A 24,443-nucleotide genomic window follows, 5' to 3' on the forward strand; every position below is an offset into this window, starting at 1 on the left:
TCATAGGTCTGATTGTCTGATTGTTGAGGTTTCTTTATATTATTGTAGCGTCTTTACAATATAAAGCTCCGTGAGATGACTGTTGTTGTGAGTTGGCACAATGAAAATAAAACTGAATTGAATTTCAAAAAAGGTAAAGGACACTTTAAGGGCATATGGAGCCCCATAAATATGGACTTGAGTTCTGCAGCTAAAGGAGGGTGTCCTCCTTCATGCTGCAGCATATTTTTGTACCTGTTTGTCTTCCTAATAATTTTAAATATAATGAAAACTTGCTATTGATGTTATTCAAACAGTTTTGATGATGATGCATTTCAGCTACAAACAGAACCTCACAGCAGCCATAGAGGGAAGAGAATTTTGTGGCAATGCTTTAATACATCAAGCACACTCAATGCAATTAGTTTCACAGAGACAACTATTTGTTCAGATGTTTTGTTTCTATTTTTGTTTAATGCGTGCATATGAGCCAATCCAAAAGCAATCACAGGAGACCACTTCCCAAAGTGGGAACTACAGGAGGCCCATAGAAATCTGGCTCCTCTGCAAGTTACCCCTGAAAATATGACTTATGAAGTTCTGGGAAATATAAATATTAACAATAGTCTCCTTCATCACCATGTATTTATATTTACTGGTATTGTAATTGGTATTGTAAAACTCTCTGTCACAAGTCACTGTGGTGCTGTGTGTACAGCAGTGTGTACTTTTTTTTTATCTGATTTCATAGAATTCATATTATTACTCAGGGCTTAATTTATAAATCAGGTGCTCTTATACCACAGAGAGGGTTCTGGTGGGCAAGCAGAGAGAAAAATTGATGGAATGCAAAAAAACAAAGCAATACATATGCTTGCTTATTAAACAAACCGAAACCAAAATGCCATCATGCAGAATTTATTATGATCATTATTATTATTATTATTATTATTATTATTATTATTATTATTATACACTTTACAAGTGCGCAAGTAGCAGAGATCTGCTCTGAAATGCACTGGAGGACACGTGTATGAGTGTGAGCAAGGTGTGTGAGGTGGAGCCGCAAGGTTGAATGCTTGATATTTGTATTTTACCAAATGGTTCATAAATGAAATCCTGTGGTTACAAATGAAACACAGCACACCAAACTAATGTGAAGCTTCAGGCTGGACAGTTAACGGAGAAACATATTTGTACTGTAGAAAAATCCAACTGAAGAGACGGTTACATATTTAAGCCAATATTCAAACCAAATTAGTCAGTCAAAACAAACACCAAGGTAAAAATGGCTAAAATAAATAAATTAAAATAAGCAGTATCAAATAAAGACTAAAATAAACCACACTAAACCTCACAAGGCCAGATTACAGTTCAAACTTTACTAAATGCGTAACACAGCCACATTCAGCAAAAAGTACTGCAGGAGTATTCATTCCTGTCATTGCAGTACTCACAAGCGATGATGTTGCCATAGCGATTCTTGTTGCGGTTCTCATCCTTCTTGGCTGTTTCCCAGGGTGCTGTCTGTCCCTCTGCCAGGGCCTAAACATACACATGTCCACATGCATGTGCAGACAGACAGACAGACAGACAGACACACACACACACACACACACATACACACACACACACACACACACACACACACACACACACACACACAAATAGTTTCATATTCGAGTATGAACACACAGAAATATGCAAGCACATATGGTCTGATGCCTAGAGCTTGTATACTGACACATGGGCTGGCAGAAGTTGAAACAGTAAAATGAATATGAATATGAATGAAAAGACAATCAACAGTCCGTGGCTTAAACATAACTACACTCTCACAGAAAAAAAGGATAAAGGCAGTGATTATTATTTGTCAACCTGGATGTAAAAAGTTAGACTTTCCACAGAACTTCTGGTTAGATATTTTCTAATGGCATAATACCAGATTTATCCATCCCAACTGGATCACTACTTTAGCCAGGTAACTGTTCTGCCAAATTTCAGCTAAATATGAGATATCTAATCAACAGACCAACAGACAGGATTGAAAACATAACCTCATTCCAGCTTTACTGGCAGGGGTAATCTGCTTAAATTCCTACACTGAATTAAAAAAGGCAACTACCAGCAAGCTTCAACTTTACAGAAGAGGGAAGATGTTTTTTTTATTTGTTTTTGGATTTTTTTTTTAAATATTTGAAATCAAAATGCACAGGTAAATAGAAGAAAAGCTGAAAAAGACAAAAACTTTGAGTTCATTGTTCTGCTGCTTTGGTCTGAAAGACATTATCCTTTCAGCCCTTTGCTGGAGGAGAGAAGACAGATTGTTCTTACTCCCTGCTGTGATACTGGCCTATGTGACAAACCTTACAAACATGGCAAGGACAAAATGTGTATGTGTGTGTGGGTGTGCTTGTCATTGCATTTGTGCATTCTCATTACTCATTTGTCTATGCACAGATTCGTTGAAATATTTGTATGTGTGAATGTGTACTATGATTTATTGAAAATGTGTGTGTGTGTGCCTGTGTCTGTGCGTGCACATGTATAAGATCACTCTCAAGTTTGCATTAAGCAACCAAACCCCAACTCCCAAAGGCTGCCATATGGACACTGAACTATTTTAGTACTGCTCATTCATATGGGCACACAAACACACATTCTCACTACAGGGACAAGAGGACAGTCCTTTTTTAGTCCATTAACAGCTTAAGAACAGACAACAGCATTCACTTTTGAACAGCGTTATGACCTATATACACAGACATGCACATACACACACACACACACACACACACACAAACTAGACAATACAAACACATTGTGACAGAAAGACAAACACCTAAACTTGTTGCTCAGTCAAGCAGAAAATGGATTGTTTCAAGTGGCATATGCGTCTGAGTCCAATATGTGTGTCTGTGCATGCGTGTGAGAATGCGTGTGTGTGTGGACTGTAAGTAGGACTTTCCACTGTTGCATAGTTCATGTTTATTTACCAAAAAGACAGAAAATTGTGTCGTCCTAATGTTAGTTAGAAGCTCCATGTGTGATACCATGTGAGAGCAAGAGAGTGAGATTGTGCGTGTGTGCCTGTGTAAGAGAGAGAGAACATTTGCATGAGGTGTGGGTTGGCTGTATTTTCTTGACCTGAAAACATAACACAGCTTTAATCAGACTCTTCTTATTTGAATTATATTGCTGATTGGGATTATTAGCATTTTGTATAAAATCACTGAGTGGGTGGACCACACACACAGTCTCTTTGCACTGCTGAGTGGGTGCTTTAGGTTTTTCTGCAGTAAGAGTTCAATTAAATAAAATATTCCATTTACAATATAATTACGGTGGAATTAATTATTTACACTTTTGATCTGCATCATCCAAAAACTCTCCACCGAAATAGGGGCACTATATATTTTTGGACTGCATCACATGAAGGGTAATGATATAATGGCTACTTAACTCGTCCACCCTATGAGGTGTCAAACAATGTGGAATATTACTTTAGAAGTAAAAGGTGTAATCCCAGTGAGGAGCTAAATGTTGACAGTGTGGCTTCTGTTGGTGTTAGTGGGGTTAATGGGTTTCAACAATGGAGGTCACACCGCATGCAGAGACAAGGACAGGAAAGCTCCATATGGGTTGCGGTGACAGATGAAGACACACGCGTACACGGACACACACACAAACACACGCACACCCAAAATACTGGAGACAGCTGGAGAGAAATTGTCTGGGTTTAGTAGCTTCCTCTAGAAAACTCAATTTGCTATAGACACTATACGGTTGCGGGTGAAAGGACAGGGAATGATAGAAGAGGGTGTTGACGTTACTTATATATAAGTTTTGATTAACCATAGGATTGACAGGACTAAAGTTGTTGTGACATTTAAATAACATGAAACATACATTAAATGGTACATTGGCTTTTAAAACTACCTCAAAATCTGATGAAATGACTGAAAAAGTTAGAGGTGGGGCCCTCTATGCTGTCTAGTGTCTCCTTTTAATCTCTGAGATTAAATAGATAGACCTGGTAGCTATCAGCTCTTTTTCTCTCTCTCCCTCTCTCTCGCTCTAATGCACACACACAGAGGCATACACACATTCAACAATAAATCACATTTGCTCTCCCCTGAAACGTATCAGTGGGTTTAAACCAAAATGACAGGAAGCAAATGAAAATATAACGTACAGTATCACGGAGGGACAATTTTCAACACGCAAGCAGAGTCAGTAATAGAAAATATTCATTCTTATGAGAGTGGGAGGTTGAAGGAGATAGAGGAAAAATAGAGTCTCTCTCATGCCTTTTCAAAGATTTATTTCTAGTGACAGAGATGAGGCAAATGAAGGGAAAATAAAATAAAGACAGTAAGGAAGAATAGATTGGTAGTGGAATAAATGAATGAAATCTGAGAATCTGGATTTGGGAGTAAAATGAGGGTATGGCAGAGCGCCAGTGACAAAGAATGATTATGAAAATGTCTATATGTGATAAACTGTGCTCTAAACAAACAGTCGGCAGAGACAGACAGATAATGCTCCACTTGTGTATGAAGAGACCGCACAACAGAATGTCATTAAAAGAGAATTGATGGCAAAAAGTGAGGAACAGAAGTGAAAGAAAATGCTAAAAATTAAAGCATGGATGGTATTTCAAAGCAGAGCAATAAAGGAAAGACTGATAGTTTGAGTAAAAGAAAACTAAAGAAAAACTTGCTGAAAATGTAAGAGAAAAGATTAGGCATTGGTTTTCGCTAAGTAAAAAAAACAGAAAAAACTAATTAAAAAGAAAAGCAGCAGCAAATGCAAAGAAAAAAGTTTACTACAGCGTCTGCTTGTTCAATTTTCAAATATTGATGAGATGAAGAGTTAATAATTGATAACTTGCCTTTGCATTAAACTAAATTCAATCTCACACTCTTATTCAGGAACAAAAAAAGACCAACACACAGTTGTCACACAACTTGGCAGCAACAACAGTGAGAGAACATTTCAGACTACTTTTGCAAATGAGGCCACTCATATTTCCAATTTACTGCTAAACTGCTACTGCTAAGCTATAGCTATGACCTTTGACATTATTACTACTAGAAGCATTACTGTCACTCTCAGTAAGTTCCTGTGCGTATGTGTGTTCACCTCATATTCCTCCTTAAAACCATAGCCTTGGCCACATTTCATCTGGGTGATGTGTTGGAGGAGGTCTGCTACTCGAATAGCTGGTTGAAACTGGCCTGCTTGGAACTGACCTGCAGGAACAGAAACGTTTTACAGAGAGAGAGAAAAATGAGTGCATAAACACAAAGATGAATAACAAGTACGTGGGAAGGTGAGTGGGTGGGTGGATGAATGCATTAATGCAAGGATCCTGAAACTTGTTCTACCAAATTGCATTTCCCTCTTTATGAAGTTCATTCATTCTGATTCTGAGAAATTCCGATCCATTCTCTAAATTACCCTAAATTTGCTCAATGAACAAAAACTTACTCAAAAAAACTAAACAGAACACACAGAACTCTTTAACTCCTAGACGACTACATGACTGCAATGTTTTTTCCTCCTTTTTTCTTTTTCAAATCTGAGATATATAGTACGTTTTACAAATTGTCAAATATGTAGGTGGCTGTGAAAACATTTTTTTTCTGTATTTACCTGATATGTCAATGTTATACCTCCAAACAAAGAAAGGGACCACCTAACTGAGGGACTATTTAAAACAGTCCACATACCACTCTGGTAGGAGATCTCCACCGACTCGCATCCTCCATAGGGAAAACTCTGCAGGGTCAAAGAGGGCTGGGAAAGGGAAGGCTGGCTACTATCTGTTAGAGAGAGAGAGCCATAGATGGAAGTGAGACGGGCAGAGATATTAGCAACATTTACACCAAGTACAGACATTCTGCCCTGTACCATATGTAGACACTTAAAAAAACAATCATTCCTCCTTTAAGTGACATGTTATGAAGTAAAGGTGTTAAGTAACTTATCCCTAATTGGTGAACAGAATGCTAGGACACTTAAATTAAACATCTGTTCTCATTAGGGGTAATGACAGAATTCATTGGATGAATGTGTGGTGTCTAATAGTGAGCACAGGTGGAGGGATAAATGAGAGTTCAGGGGACTGAGCTGTGACTCGAACAAAAAAACAAACAATTTATATTTTCAGGTTGGGCATAATACATCTGCAAGGATGTGGGAACCTAAAACATAGCTGTTGTATTCATTTTTCACTAGAATAAACAAGCAGAATGCTCCGGTGTGACTACTTAATAGAACCTTTATTTGTTTTCAGCAGTTACTTCCTCTTTTTAGAGCTGTACAAGTCACCTTTTGCACCTCAGCCAACCAAGTAAAACGTGATATTTTCTCTAAGGGAAAATTTACAAATGGACAAAACAGAAAGACACCAAAAGAGGGAGCAAAGAGAGAAGACTATCTGCAAACCCAACTCAGGAAACGTTTGGATGGTTGAATAAAAACAGAACGTAAAAATCAGCAAATTTCATAAATACACAAAACGTATCAGATGTTTCAACTGTGGCATTTTACTATTTCGTGAAAAGTACTTGCTCATTGTAAATTTGATGGTAACAACACATCTCGATTTATGTTTCCCACTGTCCTGATTTTTTGGAATTGGGGTTGCATGTATACTGAGTAAAAAGCAATAGTGAGAGGAGTAAAGGACAGTATGAAAAAAAGAGAAGAAAGAAACTGAATTTGTTGTGTGACGTCTGTGTCAGATTATCTGAGCTGTGATATCTTCTCACCATAGCTTTAATAAATAAACATTTTGTTGAGTGATGGGGTAACATGGCTTATATGCCGATACTTTCAGTCTCAACTGTTCTGTCTCACTTTTGTGGGTTGTAATGTGAAACGGCATGACTCTTCTTTTTCTGGCTGCTCCCTTTAGGGGTCAACACAGCAGCTCATCTTCCTCCATCATCCTATCCCTACCATCCTCTCTGTCACACCAGCCCTCTGCATATCCTCTACAACCAGCAGCCTGCTTTGAAGCCTTGCTCTTCTTGTCCTACCTGGCAGCTCCATATGCAACATTTTTGTTCATTATATCCACTTTCCCTTCTCTGCACATGTACAACCCATCTCGGTCTGATATACTAAGTTTTCAACTCTATTAGTGCCACTGTCCCAAAACCATAAATGATTACGTGTCTCTCTACCATCTTGTAAAACTTCACTTTCACTCTCAACCCCAAAATAACCCCAAATAACCTCTCTACCTACTCCATCCTGCCTAGCAACCTTCTTCACCTCTCTTGTCAGTTGCTTTGGACGGTTGACCCCAAGTATTGACACTCATTTGCCTTGACTTTATTTTTTGCATGTGCACATTTCCACTCGTCTCTTTCCCATTCACACACATATATTCTTTCTTGCTCTTTCCTTCTATTGACTTTCATTCTAGGGCTGGGACGACGCGTCAATGTAATCGATTACGTCGACACGTAAAATACGTCGACGTAAAAAAATGTGCGTCGATGCGTCGTCACTTTCAAAACAGACATGGCGGCAGCGAGTAGCGGCAACACAAAACAAACGTGAAAAACTGCAACAAAATGGATTTTGTTTGTGAATGAAGAGCACTTTTTTTCAGAAAGCAAAGTGAATGTTACATTTTGTTTGTTTAAAGACACCATTGCTGCTAATTATTTTAAATGTTTTGCTCCTCCTTGAATCGCTACCTTATCGTGGTGGAGGGGTTTGTGTGTCCCAGGGATCCCAGGGGCTATGTTGTCTGGGGACTTTTGCCCCCTGGTAGGGTCTCCCATGGCAAATTGGTCCTGGGTGAGGGACCAGACAAAGAGCGATTCAGAAGACCCTTATGAAAAGAATATCGAGGGAACAGTTTACCCTGTCCGGGATAGGGTTACCGGGGCCCCGCCCTGGAGCCAGGCCCGGGGAGGGTACCCGAGGGCGAGCGTCTGGTGGCCGGGCCTTAGTCCATGGGGCCCGGCCGGGCACAGCCCGAAGAGGAGCACAGCCCGAACAGGAGACATGGGCCCATCCTCCCGCAGGCCCACCACCCGCAGGAGGCGCCATAGGGGTTGGGTGCATTGTGTGCCGGGTGGCGGCCAGGAGCGGAGGCCCTGGCGGACTGGCAATAGGGACATGGAATGTCACCTCTCTGGTGGGGAAGGAGCCTGAGTTAGTGCGTGAGGTTGAGAGGTACCGGCTAGAAATAGTCGGGCTCACCTCTATGCATGGCTCGGGCTCTGGAACCAGTCTCCTGGAGAGGGGCTGGACTCTGTCTCAGTCTGGAGTTGCCCCTGGTGAGAGGCGGCGGGCTGGGGTGGATATTCTAATATCTCCTCGGCTTGCTGCCGGTACGTTGGGGTTTTTCCCGGTGGACGAGAGGGTTTGTTCCCTGCGCCCTAGGGTCGGGGAATGGGTCCTGACTGTCATCTGCGCTTATGCGCCGAGTGGCAGTTCGGAGCCTTCTTAGAGTCCCTGGTGGGGGGGGGGGGGGGGGGGGGGGGGGTGCAGGAAGGTGGAAGGTGGAGACTCTGTTGTCCTGCTGGGAGACTTCAATGCTCACGTGGGTAACGACAGCGAGACCTGGAGGGCGTGATTGGGAGGAACGGCCTCCCTGATCTGAACCCGAGCGGTGCTTTGTTATTGGACTTCTGTGCTAATCACAATTTGGCCATAACGAACACCCTGTTCGAACATAAAAGTGTCCATAAGTGCACGTGGCACCAGGACACTCTAGGCCGTAGGTCGATGATCGATTTTGTAATCGTATCACCAGACCTGCGACCATATGTTCTGGACACTCGGGTAAAGTGAGGGGCTGAGCTGTCAACTGATCACCACCTGGTGGTGAGTTGGATCAGGTGGCGGGGGAGGACGCTGGACAGACCTGGTGCACCTAAACGCGTAGTGAGGGTGTGCTGGGAACGTCTAGCAGAGGCCCCAGTCCGAGAGATCTTCAACGCACACCTCCGGCAGAGCTTCAACAGCATTCCGAGGGAGACTGGGGACATTGAGTCCGAATGGACCATGTTCAGCCACTCCATTGCCGAAGCTGCTGCATTGAGCTGCGGCCGCAAGGTGGTTGGTGCCTGCCGTGGTGGTAATCCCCGAACCAAATGGTGGACACCAGAGGTGAAGGGAGCCACCAGGCTGAAGAAGGAGTCCTATCGGGCTTGGTTAGCCTGTGGGACTCCGGGGGCAGCCGACAGGTATCGACAGGCCAAGCGGAATGCGGCTCGGGCAGTGGCTGAAGCAAAAACTCGGGTGTGGGAGGAGTTTGGAGAGGCCATGGAAAAAGACTTTCGGACTGCCTCGAAGAGATTCTGGCAAACCGTCAGGCGTCTCAGGAGGGGAAAGCGGTGCTCTACCTGCACATTGTATAGTGCTGGCAGAGCGCTGCTGACGTCGACTGAGAAAATTGTCAGGCGGTGGAAGGAATACTTCGAGGACATCCTTAATCCCACTGACACGTCTTCCGAGGAGGAAGCAGAGTCTGGGGATGAGGGGAATGACCCGCCAATTTCCGGGGACGAGGTCACTGAGGCAGTTAAACAACTCCTTGGTGGCAGAGCCCCTGGTGTTGATGAGGTCCGCCCCGAGTTCCTGAAGGCTCTGGACGTTGTAGGGCTGTCCTGGTTGACACGCCTCTGCAATGTTGCGTGGAGATCAGGGGCAGTACCTGTGGACTGGCAGACCGGGGTGGTGGTCCCCATCTTTAAGAAGGGGGACCGGAGGGTTTGTTCCAACTACAGGGGGATCACACTCCTCAGCCTCCCTGGGAAAGTCTATGCCAGGGTGCTGGAAAGAAGAGTTCATCCGCTAGTCAAACCTCGGATACAGGAGGAACAATGCGGTTTTCGTCCTGGTCGCGGAACACTGGACCAGCTCTTTATCCTCTCGAGGATACTTGAGGGTGCATGGGAGTTTGCCCAACCAGTCTACATGTGTTTTGTGGACTTGGAGAAGGCATTCGACCGTGTCCCTCGGGGTGTCCTCTGGGAGGTGTTGCGGGAGTATGGGGTGTCTGGCCCATTGCTACGGGCCATTCGATCCCTATACAACCGTTGCAAGAGCTTGGTTCGCGCTGGAGAGATTATATCTCTCGGCTGGCCTGGGAATGCCTTGGTATTCCCCCGGATAAGCTGGAGGAGGTGGCTGGGGAGAGGGAAGTCTGGGCCTCTTTGCTTAGGCTGCTGCCCCCGCGACCTGGCCTCGGATAAAGCGGATGAAGATGGATGGATGCTTTTAATTTTTCTAATTTTATATATGTTTGCATATTTCATTTCTTGTTAAATGCTATCTCTAATATAAGATTGTACTACTACTACAACTTTATTTTGCAATGTTTTTATTAAAAGGTATTCAAATGAAGAAATTTGTGTTTTTCATTGAGATACATAAGTTAGTAAATGTGAAATTGCTATACAAGTCAAATAATGGGGAGATAATCGATAATCAAATCAAAATAGAATTGGACTGAAAAATTATTCGCTAGATTCATCAATTAGGAAAATAATTGTTTTGCCCAGCCCTATTTCATTCCTCTTCGTAGGTGCATACCTCCACCCTTTTCCACCTGTGCCCTACTCTAATTACAGACCACAGTGTCATCTGCAAACATCAAAGTCCATGAAGACTCTTTCCTGACCTCATCTGTCAACTTGTCCATCACCGTAGCAAACAAGAAGGGACTCAGAGCAGAGCCATGTTATCCCACCCCCACCTTACACCTATCTGTTACTCCAACCACACACCTCACCACTGTCTTGCTGTCCTCATACGTGTCCTGCACGACCCTCACATACTCTGCCATTGCTCACTTCCTCACAGTTCCTCTCTTCCCTATCATATACTTTCTCTAGATCCTCAAAGACACAGTGCAACTCCATCTGACTTTCTCTGTATTTTTCTATCAACACTATCAAATAAAACACCACATCTCTATTTCAGACAGGCAAAACAGTCACTGCCTTCTTTCCTAGACATCTCTGTGCCTCCACAGGTATGTCATCTATACCAACTGCCTTTCCCCTCTTCATAGCTGTCTTCAGTCCCACCTTACGAATCTTTTGCACTTAATGATTTGTCGGCTGTGTTCCGTTGTGTTTTTTATGGCCATGTTTTGAATATGTTTTCTTGAAATAACTATGTGCATGTTAATGTTTCACTTTAAATTTAATAATAGTTTTAAGGTTTTCCAGAAACTAAATAATGAAGACTGAAGCTGCTGGGCAGGTCTTTCACAAGGTCGTATTTGGGTATGCGTGCTCAGGACAAAATAATTTTAATTTTATATACTGTAAATGGATGTGTATGTACCTTTCAGTACTCGCTGTTTTGCATGTGTGTGTGTGTGTGTGTGCATGCGTGCGCGTCTGTAGGCGCATGCACGTGTGCGTACATGTTAAACTCACCAAGGTCAAATATGCATTAAGCCAGGCATGAAATAGAGTCATAGCAGTAGCTCCACAACACTGACTATGATGAAGACATCTCAATGCTAATGGGGAGATTTATTGACCCCACAGGCACAAGGTTGTATGTGTGTGACAGACAGATATAAGGACGGAGCTGGGTGTGCACAGCTAGTGTGTGTTGACAGTGTGAGAGAGAGGGATTGATTTGAGTGAGGTGTGTGTGAATGCGTGTGTGTGAAGGCCGTTTATGCTGTCGGTGAGTGTGTATGTTAATGCAGTCCTTCATGCTTGGCAGTGTGCTATATAAAGTTCCCTCCTCCCACCCTGTGACTTTATTAAGACTCAGTTATGGATGACTTCGAGTCAAAGTATCACTGTGTTAGCACTTAACTCCATCTTCAAAACTAGTGTGCCCATCTTTCTGCCTTTAAATCTATATTGTATACCCTTTTTCAAAGGCAAAATGTTCCCATTTAGCTCTGTAGTCTTCCAGGATTAAAAGCTTGGCCTTTTTGTTACAGTATGTGCAATTAAATATCACAGGCATGACCACCACTATGTTCATTATATACTGCATATTATAAATTTAGATTGCTTTAAATTATATCTCACAGTCAGTTAGGATTTTTTGTATGCCCGTGGTTTGGCCTCACAAAAATGACTGTCATCCACAATATTTTTTTCCAAGTAATATGAAAGAAGTGGCTTTATTAGCAGCAACCGAATATCTGTATTTACAGAGAAATAAAAAATCTAATTCTGCTTTTATTCACTGGGCATGCATCGGCCAACACAGGCACAGTCACTGTAATTAGAGTAGGCAAACTATTATTCAAACGGAAATTGAAATTATGCTAAACAATACACACTATAAAATATAACCATTATTTTCTACTTGGACATTTGTAGTTGGAAATAAGTAGCAGACATGCCATTCTTGCTTTATTCTATCCCTATCGTAGTCCACTGTTCCGCGTTACAACGTAATGATGCAACTCATTTTACATTCATTAAATACAGCATTTCATTTTAAATATGCCTACCATGATTCAATCGTTTTCTTCTAGCTACACATCCTAGCATGAAGAAACATCTGTTATATCAGGCATGTCTTTGTAAATGCACAGGTTCTTAAAATGCAAATAACACATTCTGCAAACATTACAGCACTAAAGTTCAAGAGCTGGAAACACTCTCATGCAGTTTGGAGACAGAAATCTTAGCAGCGAGCATTTTAAAAAAGCAAGAAAGCTGTGGCTGGTAAGTTTATCTCTTTAGTTCTCTTCCTCTTTATTTCTTTCAATGAAGCACAAGGTCAAGTTCAACTCTATTTCACTGCTGCACATCCTGGCAAGTGAAATTCTCTTCGGTATGGATGAAAAATTGCTCAGATATTTGAAACACATTATAGCCGGCAGAAGAACAGTAAGCCGTTAACATAAAAGATGGAAAATACAAGTGCAACTGAGCTGTCCAGGGGAGGAGGGATGAAATGGAAAGCAAAAAAAATGATAGAAATGCAGACAGCAATCAGCGGATGAAAGAGTGGAAAATGAAAAGAAATAAAGAGATCCCTTGAGCCCTAATATGTCTGCCAGTCAACAAACGATGTATAGTAAAATTGGCCTTGAAGGGAAGAGGGTACACATACAGTGGCTTGCAAAAGTATTCGGCTCACTTGAACTTTTCCACATTTTGTCACATTAAAGCCACAAACATGAATCAATTTTATTGGAATTCCACGTGAAAGACTAACACAAAGTGGTGTAGACGTGAGAAGTGGAACGAAAATCATACATGATTCCAAACATTTTTTACAAATAAATAACTGAAAAGTGGGATGTGCGTAATTATTCAGCCCTCTGAGTCAATACTTTGTAGAACCACCTTTTGCTGCAATTACAGCTGCCAGTCTTTTAGGGTCTGTCTCTACCAGCTTTGCACATCTAGAGACTGAAATTTTTGCCCATTCTTCTTTGCAAAACAGCTCCAGCTCAGTCAGATTAGATGGACAGCGTTTGTGAATAGCAGTTTTCAAACCATGTTTGGCATTGATCACCACCTGCACTCATGTATATATCTATCTACTTAGCACTTTTAATTCTTCTTCTTATTTTTATTTTTATATCCATTTAAGCGTTTATGACAGTATGTTTGCACTACGCACCACAGCAATTTCCTAATGTTGTAAACCTGCTCAACATTTGGCAATAAAACCCTTTCTGATTCTGATGACAGAGGGGTTAGCACTGTTGTTATGTAGTTTACATGTGCCCCTTGTTACGTTTCGGTGTTGTCAGTGTGTTGTTTTTGGCGTGACTGTTATGTGTTTCCTGTTTTACTTTGAAAGTCTGTGTTATCTTAGTCTTTTCAGTTTACGTTTCCCTGTCTCGTCAGTTCTGAGTTGCCCCAGCTGTGTTTCCCTCTTGTTGTCCATTTTCCTGATTGCTCCCTCTAGGTATTTAAACCCTGTGTTTCAGTGTGTCATGGTCGCGATCTCCCCCGTGTTGTAAATAGTTTGGTGTTTTGTTGTAAATAAATAGTTTGTTGTAAATAGATTTGTCGATACTTTCGTTTCTGGATTTTGGTGGTGAGCTTTAGTGGGGTTTTTTTGTGTGTGTTTTTTTTTTTCTTTATTTTTACTTTTTTCGTGTTGCACTCCGGTTGCCTAGGCCGGGGTGTAACATATGGGGGCTCGTCCGGGATTGCCTTCGCTGGGGGGTCCGGGGACCGCCCCAGCCTTTGTCGTCGCTGGAGGGTCCGTGGGACCGCTCCAGCCTTCATCCGCCTTCGCTGGAGGGTCCGAGGGACCGCTCCAGCCTTCGTCGTCTGCTGGAGGGTCAGTGGGACCGCTCCAGCCTTCATCATCTTCGTCTGCCTTCGCTTCAGCTGTCCGTCTCCGCTGGAGGGTCCGAGGGACCGCTCCAGCCTTCATCCGCCTTCGCTGGAGGGTCCGAGGGACCGCTCCAGCCTTCGTCGTCTGCTGGAGGGTCAGTGGGACCGCTCCAGCCTTCATCAGCTTCGTCTGCCTTCGCTGAGGGGAGGGTCCGTGGGACCGCCCCAGCCTTTGTCGTCGCTGGAGGGTCCGTGGGACCGCTCCAGCCTTCATCCGCCTTCGCTGGAGGGTCCGAGGGACCGCTCCAGCCTTCGTCGGCTTCGTCTGTCTGGATCAAACTTTTCACTTGGTGTTAAATGTTTGATTTTTGGGTGGGGGGAACTGTTACGTTTCGGTGTTGTCAGTGTGTTGTTTTTGGCGTGACTGTTATGTGTTTCCTGTTTTACTTTGAAAGTCTGTGTTATCTTAGTCTTTTCAGTTTACGTTTCCCTGTCTCGTCAGTTCTGAGTTGCCCCAGCTGTGTTTCCCTCTTGTTGTCCATTTTCCTGATTGCTCCCTCTAGGTATTTAAACCCTGTGTTTCAGTGTGTCATGGTCGCGAGCTCCCCCGTGTTGTAAATAGTTTGGTGTTTTGTTGTAAATAAATAGTTTGTTGTAAATAGATTTGTCGATACTTTCGTTTTGGGATTTTGGTGGTGAGCTTTAGTGGGGGTTTTTTGTATGTGTTTTTTTTTTTTTTATTTATTTTTACTTTTTTCGTGTTGCACTCCGGTTGCCTAGGCCGGGGTGTAACACCCTGTGCAGGTTTCCTCCTGCCACAGTCCTCCTTCCAAACTGGCTCTTGGCATGCATGCGAGAGTATGTGGTTGCCTGCCTCTGTATGTTAGCCCTGTGATGGACTGGCAGTATTTCCATGTCTTTCACCTTATGACATGCCAAGTGCGTGGATGCATACTTTTTTAAAGCCTTAGTGGGTCTGAGTGATGAGCGACAAAGGATAAAAATGACAGGGGAGAAAAAAATTGAATATATTTCTTATATAAGCATCATGTCATTAATTAAAGTGCAGTTCGCTGATTGTGATTACAAAATCAGCTTAGAAGACTTTGAAATCCAGAAAAGAAGAGATGAAAAGAATGACAAAAAAACAAAAATGGAGAAGGAAAGGGAAATAAAGGGCGATAAATGACGGAAGAGAAAGAGCACCAGCAGAATGTATATCTACTGCGGGTCACAGAGATCATCTGGTCTAGACAGTATCCCAGCGGTTTACCTCATTTCACCTCCCTTCTCATGACACAAGGCCAGAAATCACTTATTCACAAACTCCTCATAACTGTGTGTGTATGTGCACGAAAGCCTGCCTCTTTGTAACATAGAGACACCATAGTCAAACAGAGATAACTGTGTGTGGGTGGGTGTTTGTTTGTACATGAGTTACTTAAACTGTGATCTGTGAAGTCAGCACACAGAATATTTTGCTTCATGAGAATTTCTTATTTAACAAAAAATGAGTCTTATCTTAGCAAGTTAGCAACTGAGAGAGAAAGAAACAGGTGGCCAGAAAGCTTCTCCTACTTCTCTTTCCAGAAAAAGGAGCATCAACTTCAGATCCTTGTTTGCCAGTTTGCTGTGTACTGTTATTCAGTTTGTTAGTATTGATGACTTTTGCCTGATGCATTGAAATAAAAATTAAAGCTAATAATATGTGAGTTATACTAGTTAAATGTCTCCATTTCAAAGCTGTCAAAAATCACATGTTTGTCAGTTACTCCTGATATAAGAAACCACTACTGCTAATAATATTATTACTAAAAATAATAAGCCAACACATTCTTGAATCCAACCTACGAATCTGAAAATGCAATATGGTAGCAAAGAGGTTTGTTGGGGGTTTTGTTAATATAAGAAAAAAATACAGATTTAATCTCACTAGGCCCTTTCTCTGTGGAGTTTGCACGTTCTCCACATGTTTGCGTGGATTCTCTCCAGGTACTCCAGTTTCCTCCCACAGTCCAGACATGCAATTAGTGGGGTTAGGTTATTGGTGACTATAAATTGCCCATAGCTGTGAATGTGAGTGCGAATGGTTGTCTGTATCTGTGTTAGACATGTACCATCATTGGTGACCTGTCCATGATGTACCCCCTGATCCTGATAAGGATAAGGGCTCCAGACACCTCAACCTAGTTTCTTCAGAATGCCAAGAAAAATAAATAAAATAAAATAAAATAAATCCTGGAGATATTCCTACTATGCATTTTCATTTGCTCATTGCATTTTCATCTGAAACCATTTTTTTTTTTATATTGGTATTTTTAGTATGTTCCTATACCCTTTCACACTAAGCCTTACTGAATGAAGAAAATAAAAAACTGAAAAGGATCCCAGTCATTAAAGCAAACTGAGCCAACTAACTGCCGAAAAGGTCTGGTATGCTGGGTTTAGCTGTGGCTCCTCAGTCAAAAGGAAGTATGTCTGAGAGACCAGTAGACTTGAATATAAGCTGTGTAAGCAGGCAGTCAAGATGTGGCTGAAAAAGAGCACAGAGGTTCAATCTGCCTTAAGAGCATAAGGTTTAGAAAAGCCTTCTCTCAACCCTGCACTCACCTTCAATTACCCAGCAGTGCCACATTATGGCCAAACAAAATGACTACCATTAGCCATAATCACCTTACATGCAGCCTGATGCTATGCTGAACTGGACTGGGAAAATAATTGGCCCTCAGTAATATGGTTGGAAAAAAAAAAGAAGAGATATTTCCAATACGAGCAGGGCTGTAGATAGAAAATATGTGCTCTTTGCACAGGTGGTAACTCTGGACGATCATCAACTTTCATTGTGCCAGCAGCACAGTTGCTGTTAAGTGCTCTACTTACTTGCACTGCAAAATATTTTTTTGGAAAATGTCACGTCAACAAGGTCTTTGGACTGAATCGTTTCTTTCAGTAAAATATGCACTGAAAAAAAAATCAAGGATTCTCATCTTTTCATTATGTTAGTTTGCTCAAAATCTTTTCATCACTTTTCCTGTGTATCATTTTTTTGAACAAAGATATCCTTCACTCGTATGTATTGGCCCTTTTCAATCACAGCAGCTTTTTAAGGGACTTTAAATTGTTCATTAAAATGGAAGAACCTAGCTCTAAACTTAAACGCCATAAAGTATGGATCTTGAAAGTATTATTAGTAATAGTGTTCCACTTATGAATTCAGTCAAAAACAGAGATATATACTACAACAAAGGATGCAGATGATACCAGTCCATTTCAATCAGTCTTATAGTCAAAAATCAGTCTCAAAAAGGAATTAACCCTCAGCTATTTGACCATGGAATTAATTAGATATCAATTAAAACAATTATAATCCTATAGATCCCATGCATGCACTTACATGCATGTAAAACTTTTTAACCAATAATGGTTGTCATAGGACACTGGCACTTGGATCGCCTGCAACTTATATCGTGTCCTTATTAGCAAATGTTTTAGCAGTAGTATATATATATATATATATATATATATATATATATATATGTATATATATATATATATATATATATATATATATATATATATATATACACACACACACACACATATATATAGTAAGAGTAGAAAAGGTACTAATAAAAATACCCCAAAACCTGACATATTTACAGTTACCTATAGTAATGTGCTACTTCTACCAGGGCCAAAAAGGTGTCCTCTGGTCATCTTTTAACCACTAAGGCTGTGCTGTACTGATAACACTGATCACATAAAAAAAGTGGACCCTGATCATGATTTAGGGAGCAAATTAATATACTGAACAAATGATCCCTTTTAATGCAGTTCTGCCTTCAGTCAAATTTAGTCAAAGCCTTGAAATTTTGAAGCTGTAACCTTCTGTTGATTTGAGTTTCCCCAACTTTAAGGTTTTTAAAGGCAAGCAGGAATATGCAGAGGGGAATTTAAAATACAGATTTTTATTGTCTTTTTCTCGAGCTCCTATGCGTCTGTGTTTGTCATAGTATTTGTGCAACTGTGTGTACCTAATTAACCGCAGAAAGCTCCTGATCCATAAAAAAACACGACTTCTGTGTTAACAGCAGCAAAGGATTGTCCTTGGCAGGGTATAAAAGGCTGACACTTCCTTTGTGAACTGACAGAGAACAGTGTTGCATAACCTCTTAACATACATCAGTGTCTGACAAATTGATTTTTAGACAAACGTGTTTGCACATAAAATGCACACTATGCCGCTGTGGCTTTGTACTGATCCACAGGATTTATGTCGCATCAGTGTTAACACTGTGCTGGGTGTATGTGCATATGGATATTTGTGAGTGTGTACTCTGTGTATTTGTAACTTTGTCATGTGTTCTTGAGTCTTGATCTATATATTTGCATTTTTGTCTATATTCTGCAACAAAAACTTAGGGAGAAAAACAGCAAGGTTGTGTGTGCATTTCTATGGAATACCCTTTGCGGAGCCAAAAAAACGCCTGAGTCTAAACACACATGCCCTCCTGCTGCCCCAGAAAAAAACAAAACACAGCAAAAAAAAAAAGAAAAGAAAGAAAAAAAGCTTTTCTTTGCATAGTGGATTTATTCAAGCTCCTTTTACTTCCCTTTGATCCTTCAATCTATATGTCTCTTTTACTGTCTTCTTAATAACTTTCTCTTTCTCTCTTTGCACCTATCTCAGCTCTTCCTGAAAGCTATTGAAAAATGATCCTCACTAGCGTCATTGAGGCTCCTGCTACTATTATCCATTTTGAAAAGCCTGAATGGCATTGAAATGTATTTAAATGTGGGAATCTTACTTTTGAAGTAATATGATTTTTATCCATTTATTATAGATTGAAGTTCAGCTGCCTTTAGAAGTCACCTAGAAAAAAAGAACTCTTGGACTCATTAGAAATTAAAGTGTTAAAATGATAATGTATGACTAGAGGACAATTATTAAAAGGGTATTTTAACATTCAGTCTTTCAGCGATTGATATGTACTATTTGTTGTCTGCTTGGCCAGGTTGGTTCAAGCGTACATTTCACATTGTTTTCCTGTCTTGCAACAGAGGCTGCTTGGTTTGTACTTTAAATTTATGGTTGATAGAAGACATCAAAAGTATGTGGATTTCTTTAAGTTAAGTTAGGGTATTACAGACTGAAAATAATGAAAACACTGCCATTTTAAATATATTTAAAACTATCTTAGAAAGTTAGTAAAATGATGGAAGTCTTCTGACCACTATGCTTACAATGTATAAATACATTGAGGTTATTATTATTGCATATTGTCTGGTTTATTTCCATTTTTAACATCTGTATTTCCTATTCCTCTCTCTTTCCTCTTTTTTCTCTTCTACACTCTGCCTTGTTACCTTGGATAATGATGTTGATGATAATAACCTAAATTGTTATGCTTAGGATGATGTGCAACCAACACCTAGACTGCTGCTATATGATGACTACAGATGACATTTATGCAGGAAGAGATAAAACTTTATAAAATCCAGGAAACCTTTTTTTTTTTCCATTTCTTAGACCTTAAAAATATGTAAGTTCTGCTATTTATTTTTTCACTGGATGAAATCTATTTTTTTTCTATATTTTGTGTATTAATTGTAGCGGATTTTTCTTTGAGTAATGATCAAAGTTTCATTTTACATTCCTTGATTTTCGAACTGTAGTAAGAACAGATGGTTCCATAAAACACTAATGTCATAGCATGAAGATGTATGACAGCAAATTTGTGCCATTGCACAAATCGCTCAAGCATTTCTTTGCATTCTGCTTCATCATGCCTTGATGTTCATCAGCAAATGGCACAGAAACCTCTGTACCAACTGCATGAACTGCAGAAAAGAAGCTCAAATATATTAAAGTTGGATCACTGCTATAGAATAAAAGTTGTATTTTTCTACAACTGTCTACTTTGGTGAGTTTTTTTAGGGCAGGAACAACTCAAAAATGGGTGTTTATGACAGTGATTTTACGACAGGCATAAAAACTGTCTACACAGATGTATCTGAAACTCATGTCCTTAAGAAATGAGGGTGGGGGTTTGACCCCCACCCTCGGCAATCAAAGAACTGACATCATCCTTGATCAATCTACAGTTTGCTGAAGCCTCATCAGAAATGGTCTCAATGGAATGGTGGGTGTCAATGGCAAATTACACAAAAACTGGGCTCAAAAGTGGCAAAAGGTTTTGGAGTGATAGAAAGGCATATAATGGAACAACATCAGTCATAGATTGGCTTCCCCAGAACCCAGACTTCACTAATATGGAAGAATTGTGGGACCATCTTGACATAGATTGGATCACAAGGCAGACAAAAAAACACAAAACAAAACAAAACCCTTCAAGAAGTCTACTCTTTAAGACTACTTTGCGAAATTAGAAGAAGGCTTGCCTTTGTGGTGGAATAAAGGTGCTTATGCCAAATACTGACTTTTAAGCGACTTCTTTATTAAAAATTGTACAGAATTGGTTTTGGCATGTATATGTTTATCTTCGGACATTTCAATAAATCACTGCACCCATTTGCAATCTACTGTACCTAGCAAACTATAAAGAAATGGGGGAGGCTTTTGGACAGCACTGTGAAAAATGAAAAATAGAAACAGTGAAAAAGAACGGAGAAACTCCACAATCAAAAGAAAGAGCGGAAAGTGGAAGCAGAACATTTGGAGAAAAACGCGAACACTGGCGAGAGGAGGTGTGGCAAGAAGAGGATGAGCTAGGAGCTGACTGATAACTATAATCACATAAAACAAACTTTCCTGTAAAATCCTTTGCATGTGCAGAATGTGAGAGACTGTGTGAAATAGTTCACTTATGCAAAGACAAGCTATACACAGACGTCACACTTTGGCAGTGGCTTGAGCCAACCTTCTTGGCAAAGAATGTGTCAATCTGGCCAACAGAAGGGAAGAGAGGGAGGAAATGAAGAGAAAAAAACAGAAAGAAGGTACAGGAAAATGGTTTTGCAATTTCATTCTGTCCTTGTGTAAATAATGTGATTGTGTGTGGACACATTTCTCCTAGCGTGTGAGTACGAGGGGACTCAAGTTCATTTCAAGATCAAGCACAAAAAATAAGACATGCATTTTTTCTGCTTCATGTATCAGTGCAATTAGCAATAAATTGTGTATTGCAAACATTAGTACATCAGATTTATGCCTTGAGAAAGGAAACTCATAGAAATCCAAATTCTTACCTATAGAAGTTGTGGCTGGAACTGGCTCTTTGGACACTGCAAAGATATTCACAGTCATAAATGAAAAAAAAGTGTTCAGTTATGAAGAGGAATTCAATGTAAAATTAAAAGACAGATAGTGTGTGAGGATGTGTGTGTACCTGAGTAGTAGGAATTCAGCAGGGATTTGCTCTGCAGCATCTTGCTTCCTTGCACTGAGAAGGAGCAGGGAGAAGGAGAAGCTGGGAAGGAGACAGAAAGGTGAAAAGAAGGTGAAAAAAAGGATTCAAAACAATAAAAACGGAGGAAGGTGAAAAAGGAGGATGCGAGAGAGAAAGAAGGAGGTTAGGGTGGACAAGGAGAAGTAAATGTAGACAGGAAAGAGAAAAAATATATATAAAATGAAAAGTTGTACAGTGAAAGTTTTAAATGAAACAAGCATAAGAGTAAGAAAGTGAAACATGCAACATGAGAAAGAGAAGAGGTACAGGAATCAGGAGGTTGAAAAATAAGAGGGTCAGGTTTGATAAGAAAAGAAAAGGAAAAACAAAATATCATAGGACATGAAATCTAAAAAAAACACCTACATAAAGACAGATCAGTATGCTATATTCAGCAGTTCAGGGGGCAACTCAATAAAACTAATGGCACCATTATATTGAATTTTGAGGATAACAGGGCTTATATTCCAACAATTGTGCACTAAAATCTGGTGTAAAAACGAAACCAAAAAAGACCAATGGATAGGAAGATCACAATTTGTTTTAGAAAACACAATATAAGCATTCTGTAGGATTTATAATACCATACCAATGATATGTCAGTTTTGATTAAAACAACATTTTTAAAGAGGTCATTGATGAGAAGTCAGGCAAATTGTAAACACAGTACTTGCATGTGCTAATTTGACCCTTCCTGCCTTAGGTGCCACCCTTTTTGTAGAGCTGACTCTAATCAGCAATTAAGAGAGTACTTAAGGTGAGAGATAACGGTAAGGTCTAGAGCAGGGGTGGGAAGCTCCAGGCCTCAAGGGCCAGTGTCCTGCAGATTTTAGATATCAACCTGGTCAACACACCTGAATCAACCAATTAGTTCATTACCAGGTCTCTGAAGAACTTCAACAGATGCTGAGGACATCATTTAGCCATATAAATCAGCTGTGTTGGATCAAGGACACATCTAAAACCTGCGGGACACCGGCCCTTGAGGCCTCGAGTTTCCCCACCCCTGGTCTAGATCCTTGTTGGTTTTACAGATTGTGAGCTGTATCTGCGGTGGCTGTGTATTCCTGCTTTGTTGAAAGCAGTGTGTTTTGGTCATTTAGCTTTTGGCTTTTCTTTTCAGTTTAGTGAACAACTCCTGGGGGTTTTTTTCTTCTTTTTTTTTTAAAGGTGACAGCCACTTCTCTGTCTCTTTTAGTTTAATTAGTAATAGAAATTAATAAAAGCCTTTAATTTAACAATTTTGCCTCCCTGTCTCATTTTTTTTTCAACCTGGACACGTTTTGTTACTTTCACACATCCCTTGGAAAGTAACAATATTATTCATGTAATTTGTCACTTATTAGTTGACAATTACATATGTCTCTTAGAAATACACAGAAATATGAACGGTGAGCTCTGGACACACAGTTTAACTCCAAATGAGAGTGACAGATCTGTCTCAGTATACCCTTAAATCCAGTGCATAACAGCCCAGTGCCAAACATTTTATGCCTTTATGTGAGATGCCAGCAGCACTGACAAAACTTCAGTATTTAATGCCCTTGAAATGATAAATTAGCTGAAAGTAGGACTCCAGAACAAAACAACAACCATGAGCATTTGTTGAAGTGACTTAAGCTTGCATCTATCGTCACTTTTATGGTTATCGGAGATACAGATGGAACAAAAGCATTACAGTGTACTTTTTTAGTTTACTGAGTTTTAGTTTACTGAAGTTCTGTAACATTCTGTCTCATCAAGGTGGTTAGTCTAAATTGCTATTGCCAGTTCAAACTGGCCACCATGGCAATAAGGTCAATGTACCAAAGCTGAAAGTAATTTAGGAGATATGTCATTGGTAATAAATGTGACTGACGGACTTGGTTTATTAAACAGTGACTAAAAGCTATAAGTCCCTGCACATACACTTTACCTCTCACATATACACATAGCTCTAGGGGTCTATAAATAAATGATATCTGGGATACAGAGGCCCACATATAAACAAATACAATAAGACAAAACCTAAGGGGAGTGCTGGGAAACTGACAGTTTCATATTATATGCTACCTAGCCTGTTCAATAATCCACATTATATGACAGAGCTAACCTACACATATTTATCTCTTAAGACCTGTATGCATATGGATGCACATGTTTACGCCCACTTGAAGGTAACTGTTCTTGGCTCATTTACATGTTTACATGTTAGCATAGAAATCACTTATGTGTTTGTTTTTTACTATCTATGAATTTTGATGGTCTAAAGTGAAAAGGTTCCTTTTATGTTCACTGAGCAGATCATAAGATAATGTGCATTTGTTTTCCATCTTTTCCTCTCTCATGCCTTTTTTTTTTTTTTAATCTCTACTTTGTTGCAGTTTCTCTGATTTTGATTTGGTTTTCCACATACATTCCATTTGTATTGTTTACTTAAGCATATAGTAGTTATATATTATATTTGTAATTAGTGCTAGTGTCAGATTCCATCCATCTTCCAGGGGGCCGGAGTGAGTAGAGCGAGAGGCAGGGTCTGGGCTCACACAAAGAGACAGACAAACATTCACACTCACATACACACCTAGAGGATATTTAGAATCACCTGAGCCGACTAATGGCATGTCTTTGGACTATGGAAGAAACCTGGGATAGCAAACCTACAGAGACACAAGAAGAACTCCACAAAGTTTTTTTTTAAACACAACAACAACAACAACAACAACAACAACAACAACAAAAACCTCTGCTGTCATTTTGCGGTTTCAAATGGGTAAGGTGGTTTCAGGAATCGTCTCTTACTTTAGGAATATTG

At 40.4% G+C, this 24,443-nt stretch overlaps 1 protein-coding gene across 11 annotated transcripts in view; it reads right to left on the minus strand.

The window, feature by feature from the left end:
• Window positions 1–24,443, minus strand: part of ptprt (protein tyrosine phosphatase receptor type T) — a 311,416-nt gene that overhangs the window by 45,652 nt on the left and 241,321 nt on the right. For all 11 annotated transcript variants that reach the window (XM_086293067.1, XM_086293065.1, XM_086293066.1 and 8 more), the window contains 5 exons: window positions 21,590–21,670; window positions 21,450–21,485; window positions 5,715–5,807; window positions 5,125–5,234; window positions 1,437–1,524 (listed from right to left, as the gene is read on the minus strand). In XM_086293067.1, the coding sequence (XP_086149193.1) occupies window positions 1,437–1,524; window positions 5,125–5,234; window positions 5,715–5,807; window positions 21,450–21,485; window positions 21,590–21,670 (408 nt within the window). The remainder of the gene's footprint in view (window positions 1–1,436; window positions 1,525–5,124; window positions 5,235–5,714; window positions 5,808–21,449; window positions 21,486–21,589; window positions 21,671–24,443) is intronic.

This window comes from Aulonocara sp. 'chitande type north' Nkhata Bay, linkage group LG5 (genome assembly GCF_057382095.1).
Source record: "Aulonocara sp. 'chitande type north' Nkhata Bay isolate Kocher_YH1m ecotype deep benthic linkage group LG5, A_spYH_male_GT1.1, whole genome shotgun sequence".
NCBI lineage: Eukaryota > Metazoa > Chordata > Actinopteri > Cichliformes > Cichlidae > Aulonocara > Aulonocara sp. 'chitande type north' Nkhata Bay.